This window comes from Scyliorhinus torazame, chromosome 11 (assembly GCF_047496885.1).
Source record: "Scyliorhinus torazame isolate Kashiwa2021f chromosome 11, sScyTor2.1, whole genome shotgun sequence".
In the NCBI taxonomy this organism is placed as follows: domain Eukaryota; kingdom Metazoa; phylum Chordata; class Chondrichthyes; order Carcharhiniformes; family Scyliorhinidae; genus Scyliorhinus; species Scyliorhinus torazame.
The window spans coordinates 217,026,462-217,053,245 of record NC_092717.1 but is presented as its reverse complement, the minus strand read 5'-3'; the positions used below and the strand labels follow the sequence as shown (position 1 = coordinate 217,053,245).

The 26,784-nt window shown below is 45.7% G+C and overlaps 1 protein-coding gene across 4 annotated transcripts in view; it reads left to right on the top strand.

Annotated features, from left to right (window-relative positions):
* Window positions 1–26,784, top strand: part of dennd3a (DENN/MADD domain containing 3a) — a 198,225-nt gene that overhangs the window by 56,817 nt on the left and 114,624 nt on the right. For all 4 annotated transcript variants that reach the window (XM_072468310.1, XM_072468309.1, XM_072468312.1 and 1 more), the window contains exons 6-9: window positions 6,067–6,178; window positions 11,043–11,162; window positions 18,324–18,542; window positions 23,675–23,796. In XM_072468310.1, the coding sequence (XP_072324411.1) occupies window positions 6,067–6,178; window positions 11,043–11,162; window positions 18,324–18,542; window positions 23,675–23,796 (573 nt within the window). The remainder of the gene's footprint in view (window positions 1–6,066; window positions 6,179–11,042; window positions 11,163–18,323; window positions 18,543–23,674; window positions 23,797–26,784) is intronic.

The following is a 26,784-nucleotide window of genomic DNA, read 5'->3' as shown; positions in this document are numbered from 1 at the left end:
TTAAGGTTTTTTTTAGGAAGAATAGACAGAAAGGAAAAGGTAGTGGAGTTGCTTTGTTGATTAAAGAAGGTATTGATACAATATTGAGGGAAGATATTAGTACAGGTGATGTGGAATCTGTCTGGGTGGAGTTAAGAAACATCAAGGGGCAAAAACACCAGTAGGGATGGTATACAGACCGCAGTGGCAAATTTGGGAATAGCATTAGACAGGAAATCAGCGATGCATGTGATAAAGAAGCATCTGTGATTATGGGTGACTTTAATCTGCGTATAGATTGGGTAACTCAAATTAGTCAGAGTACAATAGAGGAGGAATTTCTGAAGTGTATAAGGGATGGCTTTCTGGACCAGGGAACAGGCCATCTTGGACTAGGTGTTGTGCAATGAGAAAGGATTAGTTGGCAATCTAGTTGTGAGAGAACCCATGGGGATGAGTGACCATAATATAGTAGAATTATTTTTCAAGGTGACTCGTGAGGTAATTGATTCTGAGACCAGGGTCCTGAACCTCAATAAAGGTAACTGTGACGATAAGAGGCATGAGCTGGCAATGACGGACTAGGAAACATTATTGAAAGGAAGGGCAGCGGACAGGCAATGGCAGGCATTCAAGGAACGAATAGGTGAACTCCGAAAGTTGTTTATTCTTATTTGGCGCAAGAGTAGACAGGGAACTGTGGTCATACCATGGTTTACAAGGGAAATTAGAGGTAGTATTTGATTCAAAGAAGAGGCATACAAATTAGCAAGAACAAGCAATAGACCTGAGGATTGGGAACAGTTTAAAATTCAGCAAAGACAGACCAAAGGATTGATTGAGAAGGGGAAATTAAATTTGAAAGTAAACTAGCAGGGGAAGATAAAAACTGACTGTAAAAGTTTCTATGGGCATGTAGAGACAAAAAAAATTAATAAAAACTAATGTTATAGTCAGAAGCAGGGGAATTCATAACGGGGAACAAAGAAAAGGCTGAGGAACTAATTTTCTACTTTGCTTCTGTCTTCACAAAGGAAGACATGAATAATGTACCAGAAGTTCTGAGAAGCAGAAGTTTATTGTGGAGCTGAAGGAAATGATTATTGATGAAGAAATGGTTTTGGGGAAATTAATGGTATTGAAGGAGGACAAATCCCCACAGCCTGATAATCTGCACCCAGAGTACTTCTGGAAATGGCCCTAGAAATAGTAGAATAATTGATGGTCGTTTTCCAAAATTCTTTGGACTCTGGAATGGTTCCTACAAATGGGATATATGTAACCCCGCTATTCAAAAAGGGAGACTAGAGAGAAAGCAGAGAACGTTGGACCAGTGAGCCGAACGCCGGTACTAGGGTAGTTGTTGGAGTCCATTATCAAGGATTTCATAGCACAGCATTTGGAAAGTAGTAGTGTATTCTGGCAGTCAGCATGGATTTATGAAAGTAAAATCATGCTTGACAAATCTTTGAAGGTGTAACTATTAGAGTTGATCAGGGAGAACTGATGGATGTGGTTTATTTGGACTTTCAGAAGGCTTTCAACAAATTCTCACATAGCAGATTAATATGTAAAGTTAAAGCGCATGGGATTATGGGTAGTGACTTGAAATGGATAGAAAGCTGGTTAGCAGACAGGAAGCAAAATGTTGGAATACATAGGTCTATTTCTGATTGGCAGGCAGTGACTATTGGGGTACTGCAGGGATATGTGCTCGGACCCCAACTGTTCACCGTATATATTAATGATTTGAACGAGGGAGCCAAATGTATTGTCTCCAAATTTGCAGATGATTCAAAGTTAGGTGGGAGGGTGAGCTGTGAGGAGGTTGCAGAGATGCTTCAGCGGGATTTGGACAGGCTAAGTGAGTGGGCACATGCACGGCAGATGCAGTATAATGTGGATAACTGTGAGGTTATCCGCTTTGATAGCAAAAATAGGAAGGCAGATAATCTTTATTGTCACAAGTAGGCTTACATTAACACTGCAATGAAGTTACTGCAAAAAGCCCCTAGTCGCCACATTCTGGCGCCTGTTCGGGTACACAGAGGGAGAATTCAGAATGTCCAAATTACCTAGCAGCATGTCTTTCAGGACTTGTGGGAGGAAACCGGAACACCCGGAGGAAACCCACGCAGCCACGGAGAGAACGTTCAGACTCCCCATGTCTGCGTGGGTTTCCTCCGGCTGCTCCGGTTTTCTCCCATTATTATTTGAATGTTGTAAATTGAGAGAGGAATCAATACTCAATCCTCAGAATCAATTACCTCACGAGTCACCTTGAAAAAGAATTCTACTATATTATGGTCACTCATCCCCATGGGTTCTCTCACAACTAGATTGCCAACTAATCCTTTCTCATTGCACAACACCTAGTCCAAGATGGCCTGTTCCCTGGTCCAGAAACCTTGGTGTCCCTGTGCCGAATGGTGTCCTCCTACTTCTATTTTCTATGTGATCCCATCCTCTTGCCAGGTTTGTCAGCCAAAATTATGAACAATATGGTTGTTGTTAACAGGTTTAATTAAATTTTTCCTTGTGTAGATAAATATGTGAATGGCCACAGAGAGTGCTCATGCACCTTTGATTATTAAGTTCAAGATCTCACATGCTTTCCCAATCACTCTCTCTATGCCCTGCCACCTTCAAAGGTTACAGTCTCGGGTCCCTCTGTTATTGCACACGCTTTAAAGTTATGCTATTAAGTCTATATTGCCTCTCCCCATTCCTTCTGGCAAAATGTATCACCTCTCACTTCTCTTATCAAATTCCACCTGCCACTTATGTGCCCATTTTGCTCGCCTCTCTGTGTCCTGTTGCAGACATCGTTGCTATTTACCAATCCTCTGCAGCAGAATAACATGGTCTTGGAGCTGACCCTTGGGAAACACCACGCATGTCAAATTCCAGTCCATAAAATAACCATCTACCATGACTCACTGCTTCCTGTCCTTAAAGCAATTTTAAAAATCCAATTGCACATGCTTTCCTGTTCCATAAACGTCAGTTTTATTCACTAGCATTCCATTCCATGGGGCAGCACGGTAGCACAATGGTTAGCATAGTTGTTTCACAGCTCCAGGGTCCCAGGTTCGATTCCTGGCTTGGGTCATTGTCTGTGTGGAGTCTGCACGTCCTCCCCGTGTCTGCGTGGGTTTCCTCCTGGTGCTCCGGTTTCCTCCCACAATCCAAAGATGTGCAGGTTAGGTGGATTGGCCATGCAAAATTGCCCTTTGTGTCCAAAAAGGTTAGGTGGGGTTACGGGGATAGGGTGCAGGTGGGGGCTTAAGTAGGGTGCTCATTGCAAGGGCCGGTGCTACTCAATGGGCCTATGATTCTATGTCCTTAGCCAAATGCTTTATTTGTGTACATGTAGATTACACCCACTGCATTCCCTTCATGACCTTTTCTGTTATTTCATCCAAAAATGCAATTAGATTAGTGCTCCCTTGTTATTATCTACTGACTAGCCAATACCAGGCAGACAAATGGAAGAGAAGAAAGTGGTTCTGTCATGTGAAATATAACTTGGTCTTAAAGTAGTAATTTTCCTTCTCCGGTTGCAACCGGGTGTTTTGGGTGTGTGTATATATATGTGTGCTGTTCTGGCAACGTATTATAGTTCCCACAGGTTGTGCATTTCAGGATTTTAACTGGGCATTGCGGGAGGAAAAAGACCAAGAAAGCAAGGTGTGCGATTTGGAAGAGAACTTGAAGGTGGTGGTCATCCCATTATTTTCATGCTTCTCCGCTTCTCAATGGTAGACACATGTAGCTGGGAAATGGTGCCAGAATAATTTTGTAGAGCTGCTGCAGTGCATATGCTAGATAATGTCTGTGGCACCCACTGTACACAAGGGTAGAGTGGGTGGGTATGAATTTGAAAGTTGGGTATTGTTCAAGTGGACTGCATTGCCCTGGAAGGTGTTGACTTTCTTGAGTATTACTGCAGCTGCATCCATTCAGGCAATTTGGGAATATTCTATCATATTTATAACTTGAGCATTATAAAAGATTGTTAGAACCCAATTGATGTTCCAACTGGACGGAAGATCCTAGAATGGAACCCTGGCTCAAAAGATTGGAACTTTTATTTTTCTCCAAATAAAACATGGAGGAACAGAGTCACATGACCTCTGATTAGTTTCAACAACAAGAAAAAAGCATCGACCAAACATGAAAAGTTGGATTGTTATGTAATACACCTTGACTCCCCCCTTAGCTTAACAATTACACACCGGTTTTAATATTAACACTGATTACAAAGTATATCTCATCTCAGTGGTCTCATTTAACACAATTTTCCTTTTGAGCAAGGTGACTGTGGACAAATACGCTCTCTACTCTGAATCCCAAGTGAATGTTTGAGGATTTCTACTCAAAATCTATCCAGATGATTGTTATGTGAGAGTTTCCAAACTCCACTCCCAAAACACACTTTAAAATCTTCCCTTGTAATGATGCTTTCCTTTGGTGATTTGCATTTTGAAATCCAGAACAAGTTTTCCAAATGACACATTTAAATAAAGCTTCCACTCCACTTTTTAAAAATAAATTTAGAATATCCAATTATTTTTTTTCCAATTAAGGGGCAATTTAGTGTGGCCAGTCCACCTAACCTGCACATCTTTGGGTTGTTGGGCTGAAACCCACGCAGACAGGGGGAGAATGTGCAAACTCCACACGGACAGTGACCCACGGCCGGGATTCGAACCCGGGTCCTCAGCACCGCAGTTACAGTGATAACCACTGTGCTACGTGACGTCCTCCACTCCACTTTTAACAGTGAATCTAGTCCAGGATTTTACAAAAAACACTTTAGGATTTCTTTGTTTCGACTGCTGTGCAAACTGCTCACAATTCCTTTAACTCACGGTTCCCAGACTATTAAAATTGCATCAGATGTTTGATTTAACTTTGGAAGGCTGCTGTCCTACTTTAAATCTGGTTACTGCAATTGTCTTTTTACTTTTTAGCTCATTGTTTACTCTTCCTTGAATTCTTCTGAACAATATCTTGGTCTCTGTTCACTTAACTCCAGTCATCTTTCTGTCCCAATTCCTTGCTTATCTCGACTGTAGCTTGTACGTCAGAAAGCCTGCCTCTTTGCAGCCCCTGTTCTGTCCATTCTTTCTTCTGGCAGAGTTGAGAAATGTTCACTGCTAGACTCCATAGAATCCCTACAATGCAGAAGGAGGCCATTCAGTCCATCGAGTCTTCATCGCCCCTCTTATAGAGCATCCTACCTAGGTCCACACTTCCACCCTATCCCCGTTAGCCAGTAACCCCACCTAGCCTTTTGGACACTAAGGGACAATTTAGCATGGCCAATCTACCTAACCTGCACAACTTTGGACTGGTGGGAGGAAACCAGAGCCCCCAGAGGAACTCCAAGCAGATATGGGGAGAAAGTGCAAACTCCACACAGTCACCCGAGGCCGGGTCCCTGGTGCTATGAGGCAACAGTGCTAGCCATTGTGCCACCGTGCTGCCCATAAATTCAGCTAAAACTAAACCTTAAAAGCTTTTAAAAATCCTTACAAGGGCCTGCAGTTTCTGGGCAACCCCTGCTTGTTCTATTTATTCTTCACACTGTAAAGTTGGAATTGAAAGCAACCCCACGCATACATACACCATTGTCCAGCAAGAATCTTAACTATAGGTTTACTCTTTCAGGCACCAAAACATTAATTAAACCCACTTCATTTCTAATGTCTACTAATACAAATATAAAATCTCTTAAAAAGACTTCCTTTGTTTTCCGAACAAGATTGAGAGGGGATCAGGAGGTGATCAATTTGTGGCAAAATACAGGGCCTTTGTCTTGCTGGAGCTGGGTTAGCAGCTTTGAGTAGCAATACTGGCTGGCTGTGTGTTCCCTTACCCAGTATTACTGTCCTAAATGTTGCAAAGAATCAACCAACTCAACACAGTTCTGGAATTGGCGTGATTTTCAAGTGTGAATTTCTCAGCTCATAATGCCATGATTTTGACGAAGTTCTTTTGGTTCCTTAAATATAATATTTTGTTGCTGTATGTGCACATTTTGGTGGTGTTTGTTCACAAGGTTTGTGGCCTCTTTTTCAGTTTGACAGTGCAGGTGAAGTCATGTCGTGAGGTTGATTTTGATGATAAAGTTAGACAATTTGCAGCAAAATTAGCATTGGTGCCCAGTCCACCGCCCGGTGCCCTCCATTTGGTAAGATGCTGTAAATTCATACCTCTTAAAATAAGATAGACTTTTTTTGTAAACTTTCAAATGTTTCATTGGAATTATTATGCTGATCCAGCATCTTCTGTATTACTGGAGTAAGAGAAGGTTACAATTATCAAGGTTTGGCTAGAGATAATTTGTAATAACTGGAGTTATTTGTTTGTTATTTGTTTGTTATTTACAACACAGAAGGAGGCCATTTGGCCCTTCGTGTTTGCTCCAGCTCTCAAAAGAGCAACCTAGCTAGCCCCACTCCTCAGCCCTATCTCCGTAGCCCTCTAAATTCATAGGCAATATTATGGTCAGGAGAGAGACAAACAGAAATTATTTTTCCTCTCCCTGTTTGTATGTAAGCAAAGGTGTTTTAAATTATTTTTAAAGTAGGCTGTGGCATGTTTCTCTCAACCCTCACTCATGTGGCCCAATTTTACAGGTAATATGCAGCAAATTCTCTTTATGATTACCTCAGAAGGGTGGTTTATTTCACATTCAAAACAGGGTAGTGAGGGAATGGGGCGTGGGAGAAATTGTAATCTCACACATACTCATGCGCATGTGATAGAAAAGGAGATTTTACACCTATGGATAACAATAAAAGAACCACAGCAATAAATGTTAGTTCACATGGTTTCCAGAATACGAGAAGTCAAAGACAAAGAGGGTGTTTCTTTCATGGTTGTGTTCATTGCTGATGAGTTTCTGGCTGGAGATAGCAACACCAAAATCCTTGAAATGAATGACTATGTAGCACAATGGAGTTTGTGTTTAGACTGCTTGGTAAGTGGTGATCAGAGACTTAAACCAATCTGGCTTCGAGGAGTTGAGAGATGATGCATGGCTGCTTGGTCAGCTGGAAAATCTGCTCGAGTTCTTTCCAGTTGGTGTTAAATACAATTAATGAGCTGATTGTGGCCTCACAAGTAGTTTATGTGCTTCTGGCCAAAATGCATCCCTTCCCTTGGTGACAAAATGGTGATTCTTAATAAGCCTCTTTGATGTCTCTGTCTGGTCCGGTTGCGGGGAGCCAGTTTCTGTTAGTTGTCTAGTTTCTTTGTGCATAGTGTGACCTTACAATGGCGTGTGAGATTCCACAATGATGAGAGTGGAACTCTTCTGATCTTGTAATGTCCATTAGAAGCTCCCAGAATAGATGGCCAATGATTCATGTGACCTGTAGCAGTTATTTAATGGTTCAGCACAAGTCCCTTTTAGGGAGTGGCATGGTGGCACAATGGTTAGCATTGCTGCCTCACGGCGCCGAGGGCCCGGATTTGATTCTGGCCCAGGTCACTGTCCGTGTGGAGTTTAAAAACATTTGTTCATGGGATGTGGGCGTCACAGTTTGTGCCAGCATGTATTGACCATTCCTAATAGGACCATAAGACCAGACCAGGTAAGGACGACAGATTTCCTTCACTAAAGGACATTAGTGAACCAGATGGGTTTTCACGACAATCGACAATGGTTTCATGGCCATCATTAGGCTTTTAATTCTAGATTTTTATTGAATTAAAATTTTACTGCCTGCATTTACGGGATTCGAACCCGGGTGCCCGGAGCATTACCCTGGGTTTCTGGTTTACTAGTCAAGTGACAATACCACTACGTCACCGCCTCACCATATTTTCCCCGTGTCTGCGAGGGTCTCATCCCCACAACCCAAAAAGATGTACCTGGTAGTTGAATTGGCCATATCTTTTTATTAAAATAGTAAAAAATATATACAAGGCCAAATGGTACTGTAATGACTGAGGCCAGGTCTTTGAGATTGGCCAGTTAGAATATGAGTTCCCTGATTAGTGGCCCAATCAGGGAACCCCTTTCTCTGTATATAACAGGGGGTGTCAGATCCTCTGCACTCCCAGTGTAGACCACAAGCTGAATGCACCTTGTTGTTCGGCTGTTGGTTTTGTAAATAAAAGGAATTCTGGTGAAGGACTTCTGCCTCTGTGAACTTATTATAGGTACAAACACAAATTTTGTGTTGGAGAAACAGGGTGCCCTCCCCTCAGTACCAAAGTACCCCTTAATTGGAAAAAAATAATTGGATCCTCTAAATTTATTTTAAAAAAGCAAAAGTCACTTTTAAAATAGGTAAAGTTTTGCACAGTTTGTATTTCTTTAAGTGTCTTATTGGTATGACAAGAATAATTAATAGCCCCTAACTTTCCTGTTTTTTTGCCATTCTTGCAACAGAACTCAAATGTAGTTAGTGAGGGAAGTTGAATGAATCAGGGTAAAGGGTTAAATAATGAGGAAAGATTCTAGAAACACTTGTATTCTTTGTTTATAAAGTTGAGGGCTAAATTGCAGTGTCAAAATGACGCAGGCATTTCTTAGGGTAAATACAGATACATTTTTTCATGTAGGAGAAATGGAGGGCAATGTGGCATATTTTAAACTTGTGGTTAGGCCATTGAGAAATGAAATAAGGAGCAGCTTTTCATAATAAAGGTGGTGGAGTTCTGGAACTCTCTCACTAACCAACCTTCCTATCCAACCTAACTGCTGCAACTGCATCTGCCCATGATGGTATTACAAGAATGACCATTGCACAGTCCTTGATGAAGTTAAAGTCCTACCTTGACACCGAGGATACTCTCTATCACGTTGCTACAGCGGGTGATATAGTTTTGAGTCAGGTTTGTGGTGGGGCGCCAATCAAGCAGGCTACTTTGTCCTAGATAGTGTTGAGCTTCCTGAATGGTGTTGGAGTTGTACTTTTCCAGGCGGGTGGAGAGTATTCCATCATATTCCCGAACCCTTGTGCCTTATAGATGGTGGACAGACTTTGGGGAATCAGGTGCTTACTTCAGTGCAGATTTCCCAGCCTCTGGCCTGCTCCTGTAGCCACAGTAGCTTTATGGCGGGTCCAGTTGTTTCTTGTCAGTGCTAAACCCCAGGATGTTGATGATGAGGAAAACTCTAAGATCTGTTGTTGAAGTAAAGGGGAGATGGTTAGAGATGATCATTGCCTTGCATTTGTGTGGCATGAATGTTACTTCCCACTTATCAGCCCAAGTCTGAATATTGTCCAGGACTTGCTGCATATGGGCATGGACAGGTTCAGTATCTGACGAGTTGTGAATAGTACTGAACACTCTGCAATTAGCAGTGGACATACCCACTTCTGACCTTTATAATGGAAGGAAGGTCCACGAGGAGGCAGCTGAAGATGCTTGGGCCTAAGACCAGATCCTGAGGAACTCCTCTGGCAATGTTCCTGGGGCTGAGATAATTGGCCGTCAGCAACCATAACTGGTTCTTTGTAACATCTACAACTCCAGTCAGTGGAGAATTTGCCCCTTGCTTATCATTGACTTCAATTTCTACCAGAGCTTCTGAATGCCACTCGGTTAATTGGTGCCTGATGTTGAGGACAGGTGCTCTCACTTTATTTGTGGAGTTCTGCTTTTTTGATTATGTTTGCTCCAAGGATGTAATAAGGTCAGGAGCCAAGTTGCCCTAGCAGAACACAAACTAAATATCAATGAGCTGGTTATTATTGACTAATGACCGCTTGACATCGCAATTAACAACAACGCCCATTGCTTTGGTGTTTGAGATTAGAATATTGGGGCAGTAATTGCTGGATTGGATTTATCTTGCTTTGCTGGACATGATGCCCTTTTTTATTTTCCAAATTGCTGGGTTGGGGCCAATGTGTAGCTGCACTGGAACAGCCTGGTTAAGACATGGCTAGTTCTGGGGCGCAAATTTTCAGTGTTATAGCTGGGATATTGTCAAGGTCCATCGTTGTTGCTGAAACCAGGGTGTTTAATGAGTCTCTTAAATGAGGGAGAAAGGTGGAGAAGTGTAAGACCATAAGACTTAGGAGCAGAATTAGGCCACTTGGCCCATCGAGTCTGCTCTGCCATTCAATCATGGCTGATATTTTCTCATCCCCATTCTCCTGCCTTCTCCCCATAACCCCCGACCCCCTTATTAATCAAGAACCTACCTATCTCTGTCTTAAAGACAGTGATTTGGCCTCCACAGCCTTCTGTGGCAAAGAGTTCCACAGATTCACCACCCTCTGGCTGAAGAAATTCCTCCTCATCTCTGTTTTAAAGGATCGTCCCTTTAACCTGAGATGTTGTCCTCAAGTTCTAGTTTTTCCTACAAGTGGAAACATCCTCTCCACGTCCACTCTATCCAGGCCTCGCAGTACCTTGTAAGTTTCAATAAGATCCCCTCTCATCCTGTAGGGAGGAATCCCAGAGCTGAAGGCCTAAGCAGCTGAAGGCATAGCCCAAGTTCTGGTGTTGTAAAATTGTGATGCTTGAGAGGCTGAAATTAGAAGAGGACAGATATGTCTGAGATTTGCAGGGCTGGAAGAGATTACAGGCTCATTGAGGGGCCAGTCACTGAGAGCTTTGAAAACAAGGATGTGAATTTTAAAATCGAGACAATTACCCCAATTAAGCAGTGTACAATGGGTCTAGTTACACCAAATGAACTACAGTGGTTCAGCAAGCAGCTCGCCACCACCTTAATGATAAGTAGGGTCGGGGAGCAAATGTAGTCCTTGCCAGCAACATTCACGAAGCATGGAAGAATGAATAAAAGCCGACACTTCCAAAATATTACTTTGCCTGTTAAGCACGTGGGACATCCTGAGCTCACAAATGGAGCTATACAAATGCAAGGTCTTTGTTCCCACAATATTAAGTTCTTTATTTCAGCGTTTTTGCAACAGTATATAATGTTGAATCCTTTGAAGTTCAAGATCTATTTTTCTTGTCTCAAGATAATACACTTTTTGGAGAAACTGCTGATTTTCCAAAATGTCTGTTTTATTTGTAAATGTTAACTTCAATTTGTAAGAAAACTTTTAATATTTTCTCAGGTATTTGATTTGAAACCTCTGCAGATTGTGTTGCCCTCAAGAGAGGATCCGAAATACCCCATAGTAGATTTGGACCTTCACAGCCCTTTCCTCTGCTTCAAACCCAAATGTATCCTTCAGGTAACTACTACTCCATAATTTAGAGTAACACTTTTCACTCTGCACCAGCTTCAGTGTTTCATTAATGCAATTTGTCATTTTGGCATCAATTAGCACTTTAAGGTAATAATTCTATTATTCATTTTATTTTCCTAAATCCCCCACCCCATCACTGCCGGCTCCTTCTTTTGTTCTGTACCCTTCGCATCCACTCCTCCGCTCCCTCTCCCCACATTCTCTTCAACTGCTGGTGCTCTTCCATTATTTGCTCATTTATTCCCGCTCATCCTTTTTGTCCTCACTTTCTCCCTTCCATCCGTCCTCCGAATTGACTTGTTTTAATCCAGTTATATTTGTGTCTGCTTAATCTGAATAACACAAACACAAAATATTGTATATGCTGGAAATACTCGTGTCTTGCTGCATCTGTCGAGAGATAAGAGGTAACGGCCACGATTAAACCAAAACATTTCAAAATGTAATTTTGGGTGAGTTTGGCAGGGTGTTTTGCATCGACTGCATTGGCGAGATCGTGGCCTGTATTCACCTACACTTAGTTCCAAAAATGAGACTCCAAATGAATCTCGACATGTCTGGTTCCCTCTCTGTCTGATTCGCCCAATATACAGCTGCGCCTCAGCTGCTCAATGCTAACAAGGGGAAGCTGCTTTTAAATGCTCCCTCAACACTCGCTCCCATTCAAGACACGAGGATGGCAATGCGGAGACCTGCGGCTCGCTTTGGGGCTGCCGACCTGGCTAGGCTTCTCACGCCGTGGATGAGAGGCAGGGCACCCTGTTCCCCGAGGGGGTCAGAGAACCAGCAGTAGGATCATCAATGCTGCCTGGGGGGGCAGTGGCAGCTGCAGTGAATGTGGGCAGCATTTTTAAAAATTTGTCTATGGCATGTGGGCATCACTGACTGGGCAGCATTTATTGCCAATTTCTAATTGCCCTTGCAGGAGACAGTTAAGAGTCAACCACATTGCGGTGGGTCTGGAGTCACATGCAGCCCAGGGCGGGTAAGGTTGGCTGATTTCCTTCCCTACAGGACATTAGTGAACCAGATGGGTTTTACGACAATAGTTTCATGGTCAACATTGCACTTTAAGTTAAACAATAATTTAGAATACCCATTTATTTTTTCCCATTAAGGGGTAATTTAGCATGGCACATCTTTGGGTTGTGGGGGTGAAATCCACGCAGACATGGGAAGAATGTGCAAACTCCACATGGACAGTGACACGGGGCCATGATCGAACTCTGGTCCTCGGTGCCTTGAATCATTACACTTGTAATCCCAGAATTTTATCTAATTCAAATTTTGCCATCTGCAGTGGCGGGATTTGAACCCAGGTCCCCAGAGCAGTACTCTGGGTCTATGGATTATTAGTCAAGTGACCCGTGGAGGTTCAACCACCCGAAGCAGAAAGAATTCTCCGAGTTCTCCTATGTACATAAAGCCTACTCCCGCATGGACTTCTTTTGAGTGGGTAAGTCCAGGGGTGATAGGAGCGGAATATCCCGCAATAGTAATCATGGATCATGCGCCACATTACATGGACGTGAGGTTGGAGACTTTACACCTCCGAGCCCCCGGAGGGGCTCTTCATGATGAAACAGTTCCTTGACGAGCTGGACATACCAGCAGTGGGGGAGGAAGTGGTCTTCAGTCCAACAGCAACCGCAATATACAACAAAGTACACAAGAAGAAATATTGGTCGAGGGCGCGCTATGATCCCAGCTGATACTACTGGACAAGTCGGATTTCATGGTGGAACCTGGCTTGACAGATCCTAACTTCTATTTTTGAGTAGATCTGTGGAGGGCAGCTACTGAACAGAGTCACAGGAGTGTGCTGATGATTTTTTGACAAAACAATAAAATATTTATTAACCAAAAAATATATATTTCACCACTACACCCACAACTATTTACAGATTCGTAAGGATAATACAAGTTACAGAATATTGTCATCTACTTCCTCCGGAAGCTAAAGAAATTTGGCATGTCTGCATTGATCAAACTTCTGCAGATGTGCGATAGAGAGCATCCTATCCGGCTGCATCACAACCTGTTATGGCAACTGCTCGATCCAAGATCGCAAGGAACTGCAGAGTGTGGTGAACTCAGCCCAACGTATCACACAAGCTTGCCACCCCCACATTGATTCTGTATACATGTCCCGCTGCCTCAAGAAGGCAGACAGCATTATCAGAGACCCCTCCCACCCAGGCATTGCCTTCTTCCAGACCCTTCCACCAGGCAGAAGGTACAGAAGTCTGAAGACCCGCACATCCAGATATAGGGACAGCTTCTTCCCCACAGCTACAAGACTCCTCAACGACTCCCCCTCGGACTGATCTGTTCCCTGTAAGAACACTATTCATGACGCCCTATGCTGCTCTTGCTCATATATTTGCTTTGTTTGGCCCCTTGTTCCGCACTGTAACTAATCACTGTTTGTCGATGTACCATTTGTCAATGTTCTCTGTTGATTATTCTTTTTGTCTACTATGTACGTACTGTGTACGTTCCCTTGGCAGCAGAAAAATACTTTTCACTGTACTTCGGTGCATGTGACAATAAATCAAATCAAACAATAAATATACAGTCCATGTGCTAAGAGGTGACCTGTAATAGAACACACCACACTTTGGGATCACTGAATGGAACCCCTTTAGGTTTGTGTAGATGTCATCTGCCTCTCCGCCACGACGCCCAGGAGGGTCTCGAGCTCTTCGTCCACAAATCGTGGGGCCGTGTGTCTTACTGACATCTTGTTGGCTAGGATGGTGTGTGGGTGTGGGGAGTCAAGTGCATATGTGGCTGCAGCTCATCAGCCTCCTTTGTGTCAATCGCAAAACTGGAGAATGCCGCACCATTTCTTATTGGAATCGATTGCGTTCCATGTGGCACCGGTGCTAGCTCCTTAATAGTCACAGAATCGGTCCAGGTGCGCCACCAGTTTTGCTGTTATGGAAGTCCACGAATTATGCGTCGGCGTCAACACTTATTCTCAGAAACGGAAAACCCCACCTAGTGAGGTTCCTCGAATTCAACTTCTCTGTCAGATGGGAAAATCTATAAATTACCACCTCTGATGTTAGTTTCCCTGCTGTTTGACCTTTCACATCTTTTGTTCGCTCTGGGGACTGTCATTAGCACTCTTTCCCCTTGGTTTCTGTGGCCATTAGCACCCGGTTTCCCTGGGTTTCCGTGGCTATGACACAACTTTCCTTCTCACTCCACAGTATAAATATTTCCCACTTTCTCTGTTAGGTTTGACAAAGAGTCATCGGACTCGAAACATTAGCTCTTTTCTCTCCCTACAGATGCTGCCAGACCTGCTGAGATTGTCCAGCATTTTCTCTTTCATTTATAAATGACCATACATGGCATATGATGAACTTTATTATGTGGCGGAATTCAACCAAAAGATCTCTAAGTGTAATTTTGGGTGAGTTTGGCAGGGTGTTTCTCGCCAGCTTTTTGGGTGGGATCCACACCGCTATTCAACCACACGAGTCGTTTTTTCAGGGGACTTGGGGAGTTTCTCCCCGGTCAAGCCCACACTTAGAAATGTTTTCATTGAGGCGGCGAGAGAGATTGGAAAAGTGAAGGACACTGGTGGGAATGCAGTCTTGGACCCGGCGGGGGTGACTGGGGTGTTTAGGGTGTTTTATAGCAAGTTGTGTGAGTCAGAACCCCCAGCCGGGGAAGAGGGGATGAGGCGGTTTCTGGGAGGATTGGAGTTCACAAAGGCTTTTTTTTTTTTCTATAAATTTAGAGTGCCCAATTAATTTCTTTCCAATTAAAGGGCAATTTAGTGTAGCCAATCCACCTAACTTGCACATCTTTGGGTTGTGGGGGTGGAACCCACGCAGACACTGGGAGAATCTGCAAACTCCACACGGACAGTGACCCAGAGCCGGGATCGAACCTGGGACCTTGGCGCCTTGAGGCAACAGGGCTAACCCACTGCGCCACCGTGCTGTCCTGAGTTCCCGAAGTTTGATGAGGAGGTGGTGGAGGGCCTGGGGAACCCAATTGGGCTTATAGAAGTAGTCGAGGGGCTAGAGGCGAAGCAATTGGGCAAGGCTCCGGGACCGGACGGGTGGAATTTTAGTTCTCAGGGGTGTTGGGACCACTGTTAGTAAGGGCCTTCAATAAAGCAAAGGTGTTGAGAGTGCTCCCCCAACATTGTCACAGGCGTCGATCTCTCTCATTTTAAAGCGGGAAACGGTCCTGAAAAACTGTGGGTCATACAGACCGATCTCCCTGTTAAATGTGGATGCCAAACTACTGGTGAAGGTCCTGGCCACAAAGATCGAAGACTGCTTCCAGGGATAATAGGAGAGGACTAGACAGGGTTCATTAAGGGGCGACATTTGGCGACCAACATCAGGAGGTTACTTAATGTAATTATGATGCCTCCAGACGGGTGCGAGGTTGAGGTGGTGGTGGCCATGGATGCAAAGAAGGCCTTTGATAGGGTGGAGTGGGAATACTTATGGGAGGTCCTGGGGCGGTTTTGGTTTGGGCAGTACTTTGTGGACTGGCACCGGTGGTGAGTGTGCGGTCGAATCGGGTGAGATCAGACTTTTTCAGGTTACACCAGGGGGCAAGGCAGTGATGTCCACTTTCCCCATTGTAGTTTGCCTCGGCTATAGAGCCGTTGGCAATGGAATTAAGAACGTCGAGGCTCGGGGGGAGGTGTGGTTTGGAGCACAGGGTTTTGCTTTACGCGGGCAATCTACTTTTGGTACATATCAGACCCACTGTGGGGGATTGGTGGGATTATGGGGATATTCGAGGAATTCGGCCGGTTCTCGGGATACAAATTGAATATGGGCAAGAGTGAGGTCTTTGTGGTCCTGGCGAAGGAGCAGGAGAAAAGATTGGGTGAGATGCCGGTGGTGGGAGGGAGCTTCCGATATTTGGGTATCCAGGTGGCGCGGGAGTGGGAGCAGCTGCATAAACTGAATTTGGGTCGGTTGGTAGATTAGATGAGGATGGTGGGATATTGTCATTGGCAGGGCGGGTTCAGACAGTTAAAATGACGGTCCTCCCAAGGTTTTTGTTTGTTTTTCAGAGCCTTCCAAACTTTATCTCCAAGGCATTCTTTAAAAAAGTGAATGCAGTGATCTCGGGATTTGTCTGGGCCGGTAAAGCCCTGCGGGTGAAGAAGGTGCTGTTGGAGTGGGGGTTTGGGGGGGGGGGGGGGGCTCTCCCGAAACTCATTAATTACTACAGGGCGGTGAATATTGCGATGGTCAGGAAGTGGGTAGTGGGAGAGGCGTCGGTATGGGAGCGGGTGGAGGTGGCCTCATGTAAGGACACGTGTTTGGGGGCATTGTTAATGACACCTCTGCTGTTCTCTCCGGCTCGGTACGCCACAAGCCCGGTAGTAGTGGCAGCCCTGAGGGTGTGGGGACAGTGGAGGCAGCAAATGGGGTTGGAGGGGCGTCGGTGTGGGCACCAATATGTGATAACCATTGGTTCATCCCGGAGGGGCTGTATGGGGTTTCGGAGGTGGCAGTGGGCAGGGATCGAGAAGTTTGGGGATCTGTTTATTGCTGAGGAGTTCCCGAGCTTGAAGGAGCTGGAGGAGGAGTTTGAGTTGCTAGGTGGGAATGGGGTTCTGGTATTTACAAATGAGGGATTTTGTGCGGAGGCAGGTCTCGACCTTCCCACATCTGCCGCACTGGGGGCTACAGGAGTAGGGGAGGGGAAGGTCTCAGAGATCTAAAAGGAAGTGATGGGGTGGGTGGGAGCCCCAGTAGGAAAGGGGAGAAAGTGGGAAGAAGAGCTGGGTGGGGAGTTGGGAGGCCGGATTATGGGAGGAGGCCCTGAGGCGAGTTAATGCATCCTCATTGTGATCCAAGGTCAGCCTGATACAATTTAAGTTGGTCCACAGGGCACACGTGACTGGAGCCTGGATGTGCAGGTTCTTTGAGGGATGGAGGATAGTTGTGGGCGCTGTGCGGGGGGAGTTAGACGCCAAGTTAGACGCCTGCAAACCATGCCCATATGTTTTGGGCATGTCCGAGGCGGAGGGATTCCTGGCAGTGATTTGCTGACGTCATGTCAGAGGTCTTAAAGTGAGGGTGGTGCCGAGTCCAGAGATAGCGATCTTTGGTCTGTCCGAAGACATGGGAGCCCAGGTGGTGAGAGAGGCTGACATTCTGGCCTTTGCCTCCCTGGTGGCCTGGAGACAGATCTTACTAGGATGGAGGAACTCTGAACCCACGCAGTCGGAGGTTTGGGTTATCGACATGGCGGAGTTTCTCAGACTCAGAATTAAATTTGCCTTGAGGGGTTCGTTGCAGGGGTTTGCTAGGAGGTGGCAGCCGTTCATCGACTTCTTTGAAGAAAATGTAAGCTGTCAGCAGGAAGGAGGGGGGGAAGGGGGGCATGGGGAAACGGGGTGGCATGTGAGAGACGAGTGAGGGCAGGAGAACCTACGGAGGGATGGCTGGGCAAGGTGGCACTGTGTATGTAAGCCATGTTGGCTGGGGTGTGTGCTCGGGCGAGGGGGGGGGGTTTGTTGGTTATATTGCTGTGTTTTGGTTCTTGTTGAAATTTGATGTTTAAAATTGTTAAAATTATAAATGCCTCAATAAAGTATTTTCTAAAAAAAAGAGAAATGTTTTCATCACTGGGGAGCTGAACATGCCTGCAAGACCGGTTCGTCAGAGATTGGGCCGCCATTTTGAAAGGATGCCCCCATCTCTCAGTGAGCTTGAGGGTTCCCCACAACCCCCACCCATGGGCAATGTCATCCTCCGCACACATGGGCATTACCCCACTCTCCATCCGCTCCAAAGTGAGGATACCCTGCGATAGGGTCGCTGAACGGCCACCTTTTTGGGCCCCCCTGGGGGCCAGGAGACTATGGTGCAAGCATATTTAAAGAAACCTAATGGCTCATTTAAATATACTGATCTGGATTTTGCCGTTTTGCACGGTTCGGTTGAATCTATTGAGATGTCTCAAGCGTTGATGTCTCGCGAGAGGCCTCACATGAGATTCAATGGCCTCACCAAGTTAGACGCAATGAGGCCGCTGAATCGCGCCCTTTGTCAATAAAATATTAATGTTTGTGCGGAAGTGAATATATTTTAAGGATAAGAGGGGATAAATGCCAAGTATTGATAATTATCTAATTTTCTTTCTCAGATCCTGACATCCATTTTAATTGAACAGAAGATCGTCTTTCTGTCAGCTGATTGGGCTTTGCTGACACTCATTGCAGAATGTTTTATTCTCTATCTTCACCCACTTCAGTGGAAACATACCTATGTGCCTATCCTGTCCAAAGGGATGATGGATTTTCTGATGGCACCAACAGCTTTTCTGATGGGCTGCCACATTGATTACTTTAATAAAGTTAACTTGGTAAGCATTGTATCATATAACTGAAGACAAAGGATGATTGGTGGAACCTCCTGTATTCCTGATATCCAGAGAAATGTGAATCCAGCAAGAATTAAGGCTGGGAGCATATTTTGTTCACTGACACCTGTTATATTACCATGATTGGTAATATGTTGTATTCTTTGTCCTTTCTTCCAGAATGACGCGATGTAGTGTTGACAAAAAATATACCAATCAAAAGATTGAAACAAAACTAATTTATTATCGCACTACTAATTAAATGAAGTTCGCACACTCTACTGAGCAGATAATAATTAAGTGATATTGAATCTGTTTTACAGTACTCAATAATCTAACTAATCACTAACTAGACTATGATCTAACCTCGTGTTAACTCTTTTTAAAAAAAAAATAATATTTTATTGAAAATGTTTGGTCCACCAACACCGTACATTGTGCATCCTTTACACAATATTAAAACAACACAAATAACAATGACCTATTTTATAAACAGAAAATGAATAAATAATAAATAACAAAAATGAAAACTAACCCTAATTGGCAACTGCCTTATCACAAGTAACACTCCAAAAATATAATTTAACAGTCCAATATATAATTATCTGTAGCAACGACCTATACATATTATACAGTATATATTAACAACCCTGAGAGTCCTTCTGGTTCCTCCTCCTCCCTCTCTTCCCCCCCCCCCCCCCCCCCCGATCCTGGGCTGCTGCTGCTGCCTTCTTTTTTCCATTCTATCTATCTTTCTGCGAGGTATTCGACGAACGGTTGCCACCGCCTGGTGAATCCTTGAGCCGACCCCCTTAGAACTAACTTAATCCGCTCTAGCTTTATAAACCCTGCCATGTCATTTATCCAGGTCTCCACCCCCGGGGGCTTGGCTTCTTTCCACATTAGCAATATCCTGCGCCGGGCTACTAGGGGCGCAAAGGCCAAAACATCGGCCTCTCTCACCTCCTGCACTCCCGGCTCTTGTGCAACCCCAAATATAGCCAACCCCCAGCTTGGTTTGACCCGGACCCCCACTACTTTTGAAAGCACCTTTGTCACCCCCATCCAAAACCCCTGTAGTGCCGGGCATGACCAAAACATATGGGTATGATTCGCTGGGCTTCTCGAGCACCTCGCACACCTATCCTCCACCCCAAAAAATTTACTGAGCCGTGCTCCAGTCATATGCGCCCTGTGTAATACCTTAAACTGAATCAGGCTTCGCCTGGCACACGAGGACGACGAGTTTACCCTGCTTAGGGCATCTGCCCACAGCCCCTCCTCGATCTCCTCCCCCAGCTCTTCTTCCCATTTCCCTTTTAGTTCATCTACCATAGTCTCCCCTTCGTCCCTCATTTCCCTATATATATCTGACACCTTACCATCCCCCACCCATGTCTTTGAGATCACTCTGTCCTGCACCTCTTGTGTCGGGAGCTGCGGGAATTCCCTCACCTATTGCCTCGCAAAAGCCCTCAGTTGCATATACCTGAATGCATTCCCTTGGGGCAACCCATATTTCTCGGTCAGTGCTCCCAGACTCGCGAACTTCCCATCCACAAACAGATCTTTCAGTTGCGTTATTCCTGCTCTTTGCCACATTCCATATCCCCCATCCATTCCCCCCGGGGCAAACCTATGGTTGTTTCTTATCGGGGACCCCCCCAAGGCTCCAGTCTTTCCCCTATGCCGTCTCCACTGTCCCCAAATCTTCAGTGTAGCCACCACCACCGGGCTTGTGGTGTAGTTCCTCGGTGAGAACGGCAATGGGGCTGTCACCATAGCCTGTAGGCTAGTCCCCCTACAAGGACGCCCTCTCTAATCTCTTCCACGCCGCTCCCTCCTCCTCTCCCATCCACTTACTCACCATTGAAATATTAGCGGCCCAATAATACTCACTTAGGCTCGGTAGTGCCAGCCCCCCCCCCCCCCTATCCCTGCTACGCTGTAAGAATCCCTTCCTCACTCTCGGGGTCTTCCCGGCCCACACAAAACCCATGATGCTCTTTTCAATCCTTTTAAAAAAAGCCTTCGTGATCACCACCGGGAGGCACTGAAACACAAAGAGGAATCTCGGGAGGACCACCATCTTAACCGCCTGCACCCTCCCTGCCAGTGACAGGGATACCATATCCCATCTCTTGTAATCCTCCTCCATTTGTTCCACCAACCGCGTTAAATTTAACCTATGCAATGTGCCCCAATTCTTGGCTATCTGGATCCCCAGGTAACGAAAGTCCCTTGTTACCTTCCTCAACGGTAGGTCCTCTATTTCTCTACTCTGCTCCCCTGGATGCACCACAAACAACTCGCTTTTCCCCATGTTCAATTTATACCCTGAAAAATCCCCAAACTCCCCAAGTATCCGCATTATTTCTGGCATCCCCTCCGCCGGGTCTGCCACATATAGTAACAAATCGTCCGCATACAAAGATACCCGGTGTTCTTCTCCTCCTCTAAGTACTCCCCTCCACTTCTTGGAACCCCTCAACGCTATTGCCAGGGGCTCAATCGCCAGTGCAAACAATAATGGGGACAGAGGGCATCCCTGCCTTGTCCCTCTATGGAGCCGGAAATATGCAGATCCCCGTCCATTCGTGACCACGCTCGCCATCGGGGCCCTATACAACAGCTGCACCCATCTAACATACCCCTCTCCAAAACCAAATCTCCTCAACACCTCCCACAAATAATCCCACTCCACTCTATCAAATGCTTTCTCGGCATCCATCGCCACTAATATCTCCGTTTCCCCCTCTGGTGGGGGCATCATCATTACCCCTAACAGCCTCCGTATATTCGTGTTCAGCTGTCTCCCCTTCACAAACCCAGTTTGGTCCTCGTGGACCACCCCCGGGACACATTCCTCTATTCTCATTGCCATTACCTTGGCCAGGATCTTGGCATCTACATTTAGGAGGGAAATAGGTATATAGGACCCGCATTGTAGCGGGTACTTTTCCTTCTTTAAGAGAAGCGATATTGTTGCTTCAGACGTAGTCGGGGGCAGTTGTCCCCTTTCCTTTGCCTCATTAAAGGTCCTCGTCAATACCGGGGCGAGCAAGTCCACATATTTTCTATAGAATTCGACTGGGAATCCATCCGGTCCCGGGGCCTTTCCCGCCTGCATGCTCCTAATTCCTTTCACCACTTCTTCTACCTCGATCTGTGCTCCCAGTCCCACCCTTTCCTGCTCTTCCACCTTGGGAAATTCCAGCCGATCCAAAAAGCCCATCATTCTCTCCCTCCCATCCGGGGGTTGAGCTTAATATAATTTTTTATAAAATGTCTTGAACACTCCATTCACTCTCTCCGCTCCCCGCTCCATCTCTCCTTCCTCATCCCTCACTCCCCCTATTTCCCTCGCTGCTCCCCTTTTCCTCAATTGGTGTGCCAGCACCTCGTGTTGACTCTATCTATTCTAATCTCATGCTTTCTCTTTGTGCTACTCACTCAGCTTCTCCCAGAATTCCTTGAGAGGCTGTCTTAAATACAGAGAAGTAGTGACACCCTCGACTGTTTGATTTACACAGGTATAATTATTAACCCTTCACTAACCTAACTACATACATACCATTACAACACCTGGCTTGGCCCTGACAGCAGGATCAGCTGGGTAAAGGTTTCCTACAAGGGCTCGCTTGGAACTACAACTGTCTGTAGTTCTCTTGATACCATTCCTGGTGTCCTGGATGACCAACGATTAGAATTTTTGCTCACTTCCAATGATCTTGTGTGCGAGATCAAATCAAATATTGCTGAGTAGTCTAATTGTACAATTTCCAGTTGGTGATGATGGTTCTTAGGAGCCCTTTTTAATGGTGCAGCAATGCTTTTGCATTTAATTTGAAGTTCTCGGTCTGAGTTTGAGGATAACTGCTGCACTATGTCTTTGGCACTCTCCACTGTATGGGCGTGATGATTGAGCATGACAAAGAAGAGCAACTTTTACACAGAATCATAGTGCAGAAGAGCCCTTCGGCACATCGAGTCTGCACCGACACGTGAAAAAAACCTGACGTACCCACTTAATCCCATTTACCAACACTTTGCCCATAGCCTTGAATGTTATGACATTCCAAATGCTTATCCAGGTACTTTTTAAAGCATATGAGGCAACCTACCTCTACCACCGTCCCAGGCAGTACATTCCAGACCATTACCCTCTGGATAAGAAGGTTTTTCCTCATTCCCCCCTAAACCTCTTGCCCCTCACCTTGAACTTGTGTCCCCTTGTGACTTACCCTTTAAGGGGAACAGCTGCTTCCTGCCCCTGCGACACATAATCTTGTCTACCTCAATCTGGTCGCTCCTCAGTCTTCTCTGCTCCACCAAAAACAACTCAAGCCTATCCAACTTTTCTTCGTAATTAAAATGTGCAACCCCCCAGTGCAACCACATCCTTCCTATAATGTGGCAACCTTAACAGCACATAGTACTCCAGCTGTGGCCTCACCAAAGTTATTTAAAACTCCAACATGACATCCCTGCTTTTGCAATCCATGCCCCGATGAAGGCAAGTGTCCCATATGCCGTTTTCACCACCTTATTAACCTGCTTGTCTGCCGTCAGAGATCTATGGTCAAACACGCGAAAGTCCTTTGTTCCTCAGTACACTTGAGTATGATACCTGGACAGGAGAGCAAATGCAGTGCAGGTGCTTAAAACTCATTTATTTGATGTTCAAGTTGTAGCCGATCTTGCTGTTGGGAGCAAGGAAATTGAGAGTCTGATTCTCAAGTGAGCTGAGGAAATTTGAGGACCTGTATCTCAATTAAAACATGGAGTAGAAATTGGAAGTGTAATTTGGGAAGTTCTTGATCATTTGGATAGATTTCTATCCTCTGGAAAAGTGGACCCTTTAAACAATTAATGTTTCAATGTTTTGAAAATGAAGATTGTGTAATATGCTGAGAAGAATTTGCAATCTGTCTAAAATAGCTAATACTAACAGCCCCTTCCTGTTTCTAAAGGCTCGTATTCTCTATTTTATAAAATCAGATTGATAGAAAAATGTAAATTACTGTAGCCCAGAAAGTATTAAAATGTAATTGCACTGAATTTTAATAAATTTTAAACAATATTTATCTGTAAAGTCTAAAAGTAACCTTGTTTATTTGCCACTGATTATACAGGAGGTTGAAGGCTTAATATTGGTGAACATTGATGAAGGAACAATTAAATCCTCAAACTTGGCAGATATCAGACCAGATATACCCAAAATGCCATTAGAAGCTGCAGAATGTTTTACACAAAAGTAAGTGTAAATGCAGGAGATTGAACAAGTTTTTGCTGAGCAAAGCAGATTTCATCATTCTGTCTTTCTGTAGTAACTGATATTTGATCTATACATTGACGGTTTTGGAGTATAATATATTTATGAAAATGGATAACTCAGTCAGAAATTCTATCTATAGTGTAAGGTGATGACTGTAGGGAGTTTATGGGCGTGATTCTCGGTGTCATGAGAATGTCACTTTAAGAAATGTTTGGCTGCTCATGTTACTGCAGTGATATCAGAGTGTGGGTGGAGCTGAGCTCTGGCTCTGCTTTTTAGTTTCACTTTGAGAAAAGCTTGGGTGTGTCTGTGTTTTTTGGTTTCGTTTTCAGTGTTGGAGCTGAAGACAGACAAAGCAGGTGTACTGTTGATCTCTCTGCCATGAAAAGACTATCTCTTGATCATTTGGTGAATTCAGAATTATAAATGTTCTCTGTAGTGAATACAAACCTGGTGTGCTTCTGTTAAAGGTTTTGTTTTTAAGTCTTATGGGTGTTAAAAGGAAAGCTTAAAGGATTACTTAGTGTTTTAGTCTTTGGGGGTTGTATTTGAATTAATGGTTGCTAAGATGTTCACTATGTTTTAAAAAAGTTAACTTGAGTTCATAGAATAAACAGTGTTTTGCTTTCAAAAATACTTTTCCATTTCTGCTGGACCACACCTGTAGAGTGGGCCGTGTGCTCCCCATACCACAATCTATTAAAAGTTGTGGGTCAGGTGAACTCCATGATACACTTTGGGGTTCTTTAAACCCTGGCCCATAACAAATTTGGGGCTCAAGGGGGATAAAAGTCTATCTATTGGATTGACTTAGTGAACTTAAAGACAGTGAGGGGTGAGCATATTGTGGTGGCATTTCAGGTGTGGTATTCTAGTTCAAGTAGGGAGTGTGTTGTGGACAATGGCTCTTTCAGATGCTCAGACGTTTTTGGGGGTGGAGACGGTCACACGCAGTGCCTTACGGACAGAGACTAAAAGCAGACTGTTAGATTTGGCAAGAACATTGCAGTTAACATTACCTGACAAAATGCGAAAAGATGAGGTAATTATGGCGGTGGCTAAGCATTTAAAGTTGCCTAAGATACAGTTTGGCTCATTGGAAGTGGCAAAAATTCAGTTACAATTTAAACAAATGGAACATGAGAAAGAATTAAAGCAGCTTGAATACGAAAAAGATAGACCAAATCTAGGAGCTCTGGAGCCAGAGGGCTCCGGTTCACTTGTCGGCGGCACATACACAGTCGTGCCACCCTGTCCCGTGTGCTGACTTTGAGATGCAGCATCATTAGCGGGATGGAACTCTAGGGAGCTGGTGGCCACCGCCGCCACTCCATGGGACGGGTCCGGGTTGACACCCATCGCCCCCTTCTACTGGTCGATGCCATAGGGTCCTGGGGTTCACCCAGCGATGGAGGGGCAGCTGGTTCGAGCCCTGGCTGTGCCTGCATCATCTGGCTCTACTAGTCCTGGTATTTCCCCATGGTCTGCATCATTGTATCGATACCCACGTCGATATTCCTCAGTGACCAGGCCACGCTCTGCAGTGCCTCGGTAATGCCCACCTGTGACTGGGACAAGCTCCGCACACCTCACCATTCCCACCTGCGAGCGGGACCTGTCCCGCAGAACCTCATCAAGGTCAGCCTGGTACTGGGTGACATCCCCCAGTGAGTTGGACATTCTGCCGAGACCCTCAGCCATGGCCGACACCGACTGCGCGACGCCTTGGACACCTTCACTAATGATGCTGACGTTGTGTACCAGGCTTTCCACTGCTGTCGCCACCCCAGCAGTGTTGGCCTCAGTGCCACCCCTTGCCGGCGACATCTTCAGCGCCGGTAGCCTCGGGGACTCCTTCAATCAGTTTTATGGATCTGTTGGAGTGACGCTGACATCCCAGTCTGAATGTCCCGGCTGTTTCCTATAAGCCCCATCAGCTCCGGGTACCTCTGTACCACAGGCTCAGCATCAGGCTGTGACCCAGCTGGGCCCTGGAATCCAGCAGCTCTCTGACTGCTGTCTCACTTTGGGGTTCCTGCCTCCACCTGATATACATCATTAGCAGTGTGGTGCTCTCCAGATTGTGCCCTTTAAGTCCATCCACTAACATTTCCCACCGAGGTGTGTGTCTCTGCGCTGGTGGATGGTGGGGATGACAGCTCTATCGCCGCGACTACGGGTGCATCCTCGGAGCTCTCCTCCGAGGTGGTCTCCTGGGAGGCAGGTAAGGGCGCTGCCTGGGATGGGCCGGCGCTGTCGGCTGGAGGGCTTGAGGGAGAATGAACATTTGGTCAGTGGGAGGGATGGGTCAGTCAGTAAGGCAATAACAAATGATGTTTGACAGGTCCTCTGGATGGAGCCTTGTGGTTCCTGACCTCTGCGGGGTCAGCCAGCCTTCTGTGTGGGGGACAAATCTGTCCTCGGCCACCCCAGTCACCTCCAGGGCGCGCTCCTCAAAGTAGGTGAGGATTCATAAGTCCGGCACCCCTCCGCCAGTCTGGGCCCTCTCTCGATGATTATGGAAGAGCTTTTCCTGAGGAGACACAGAGAGGACATTGGTAGCCACACACGTGGTTCACAATGGTTGGAGTGGGGGGGGGGGGGGGGGGGGGGGGGGGGGGGGTGAAGGGAGGGCTGGGGTGGGGGATGCTGAAGGGGGAGCGGGGTGGAGGGAGGATTGTGGATCGCATGGGGAGTTGTGGGGTGGATGCTTCCTTGTTGGTGGTTAGTTCTATTTACTCGTGCTGCCCGGTGTAAGTTGGTGACTTTTTTTCAGCACTGAAGGCCAGTCCTGCTCGTTACACTCACGGAGCTCACAGCTGCGGCCCCCCGTCCCAGGCAGCATTGGTTGCCCTATGGCTCACCCTCCGGACTCTCGGGGGAACAGGACATCTCTCATGGCCTCCACGTCGTCTAGCAGCCTCCCCAGATCTCGGTCCCAGAATCTTGGGGCTTGTCTCATCGGTG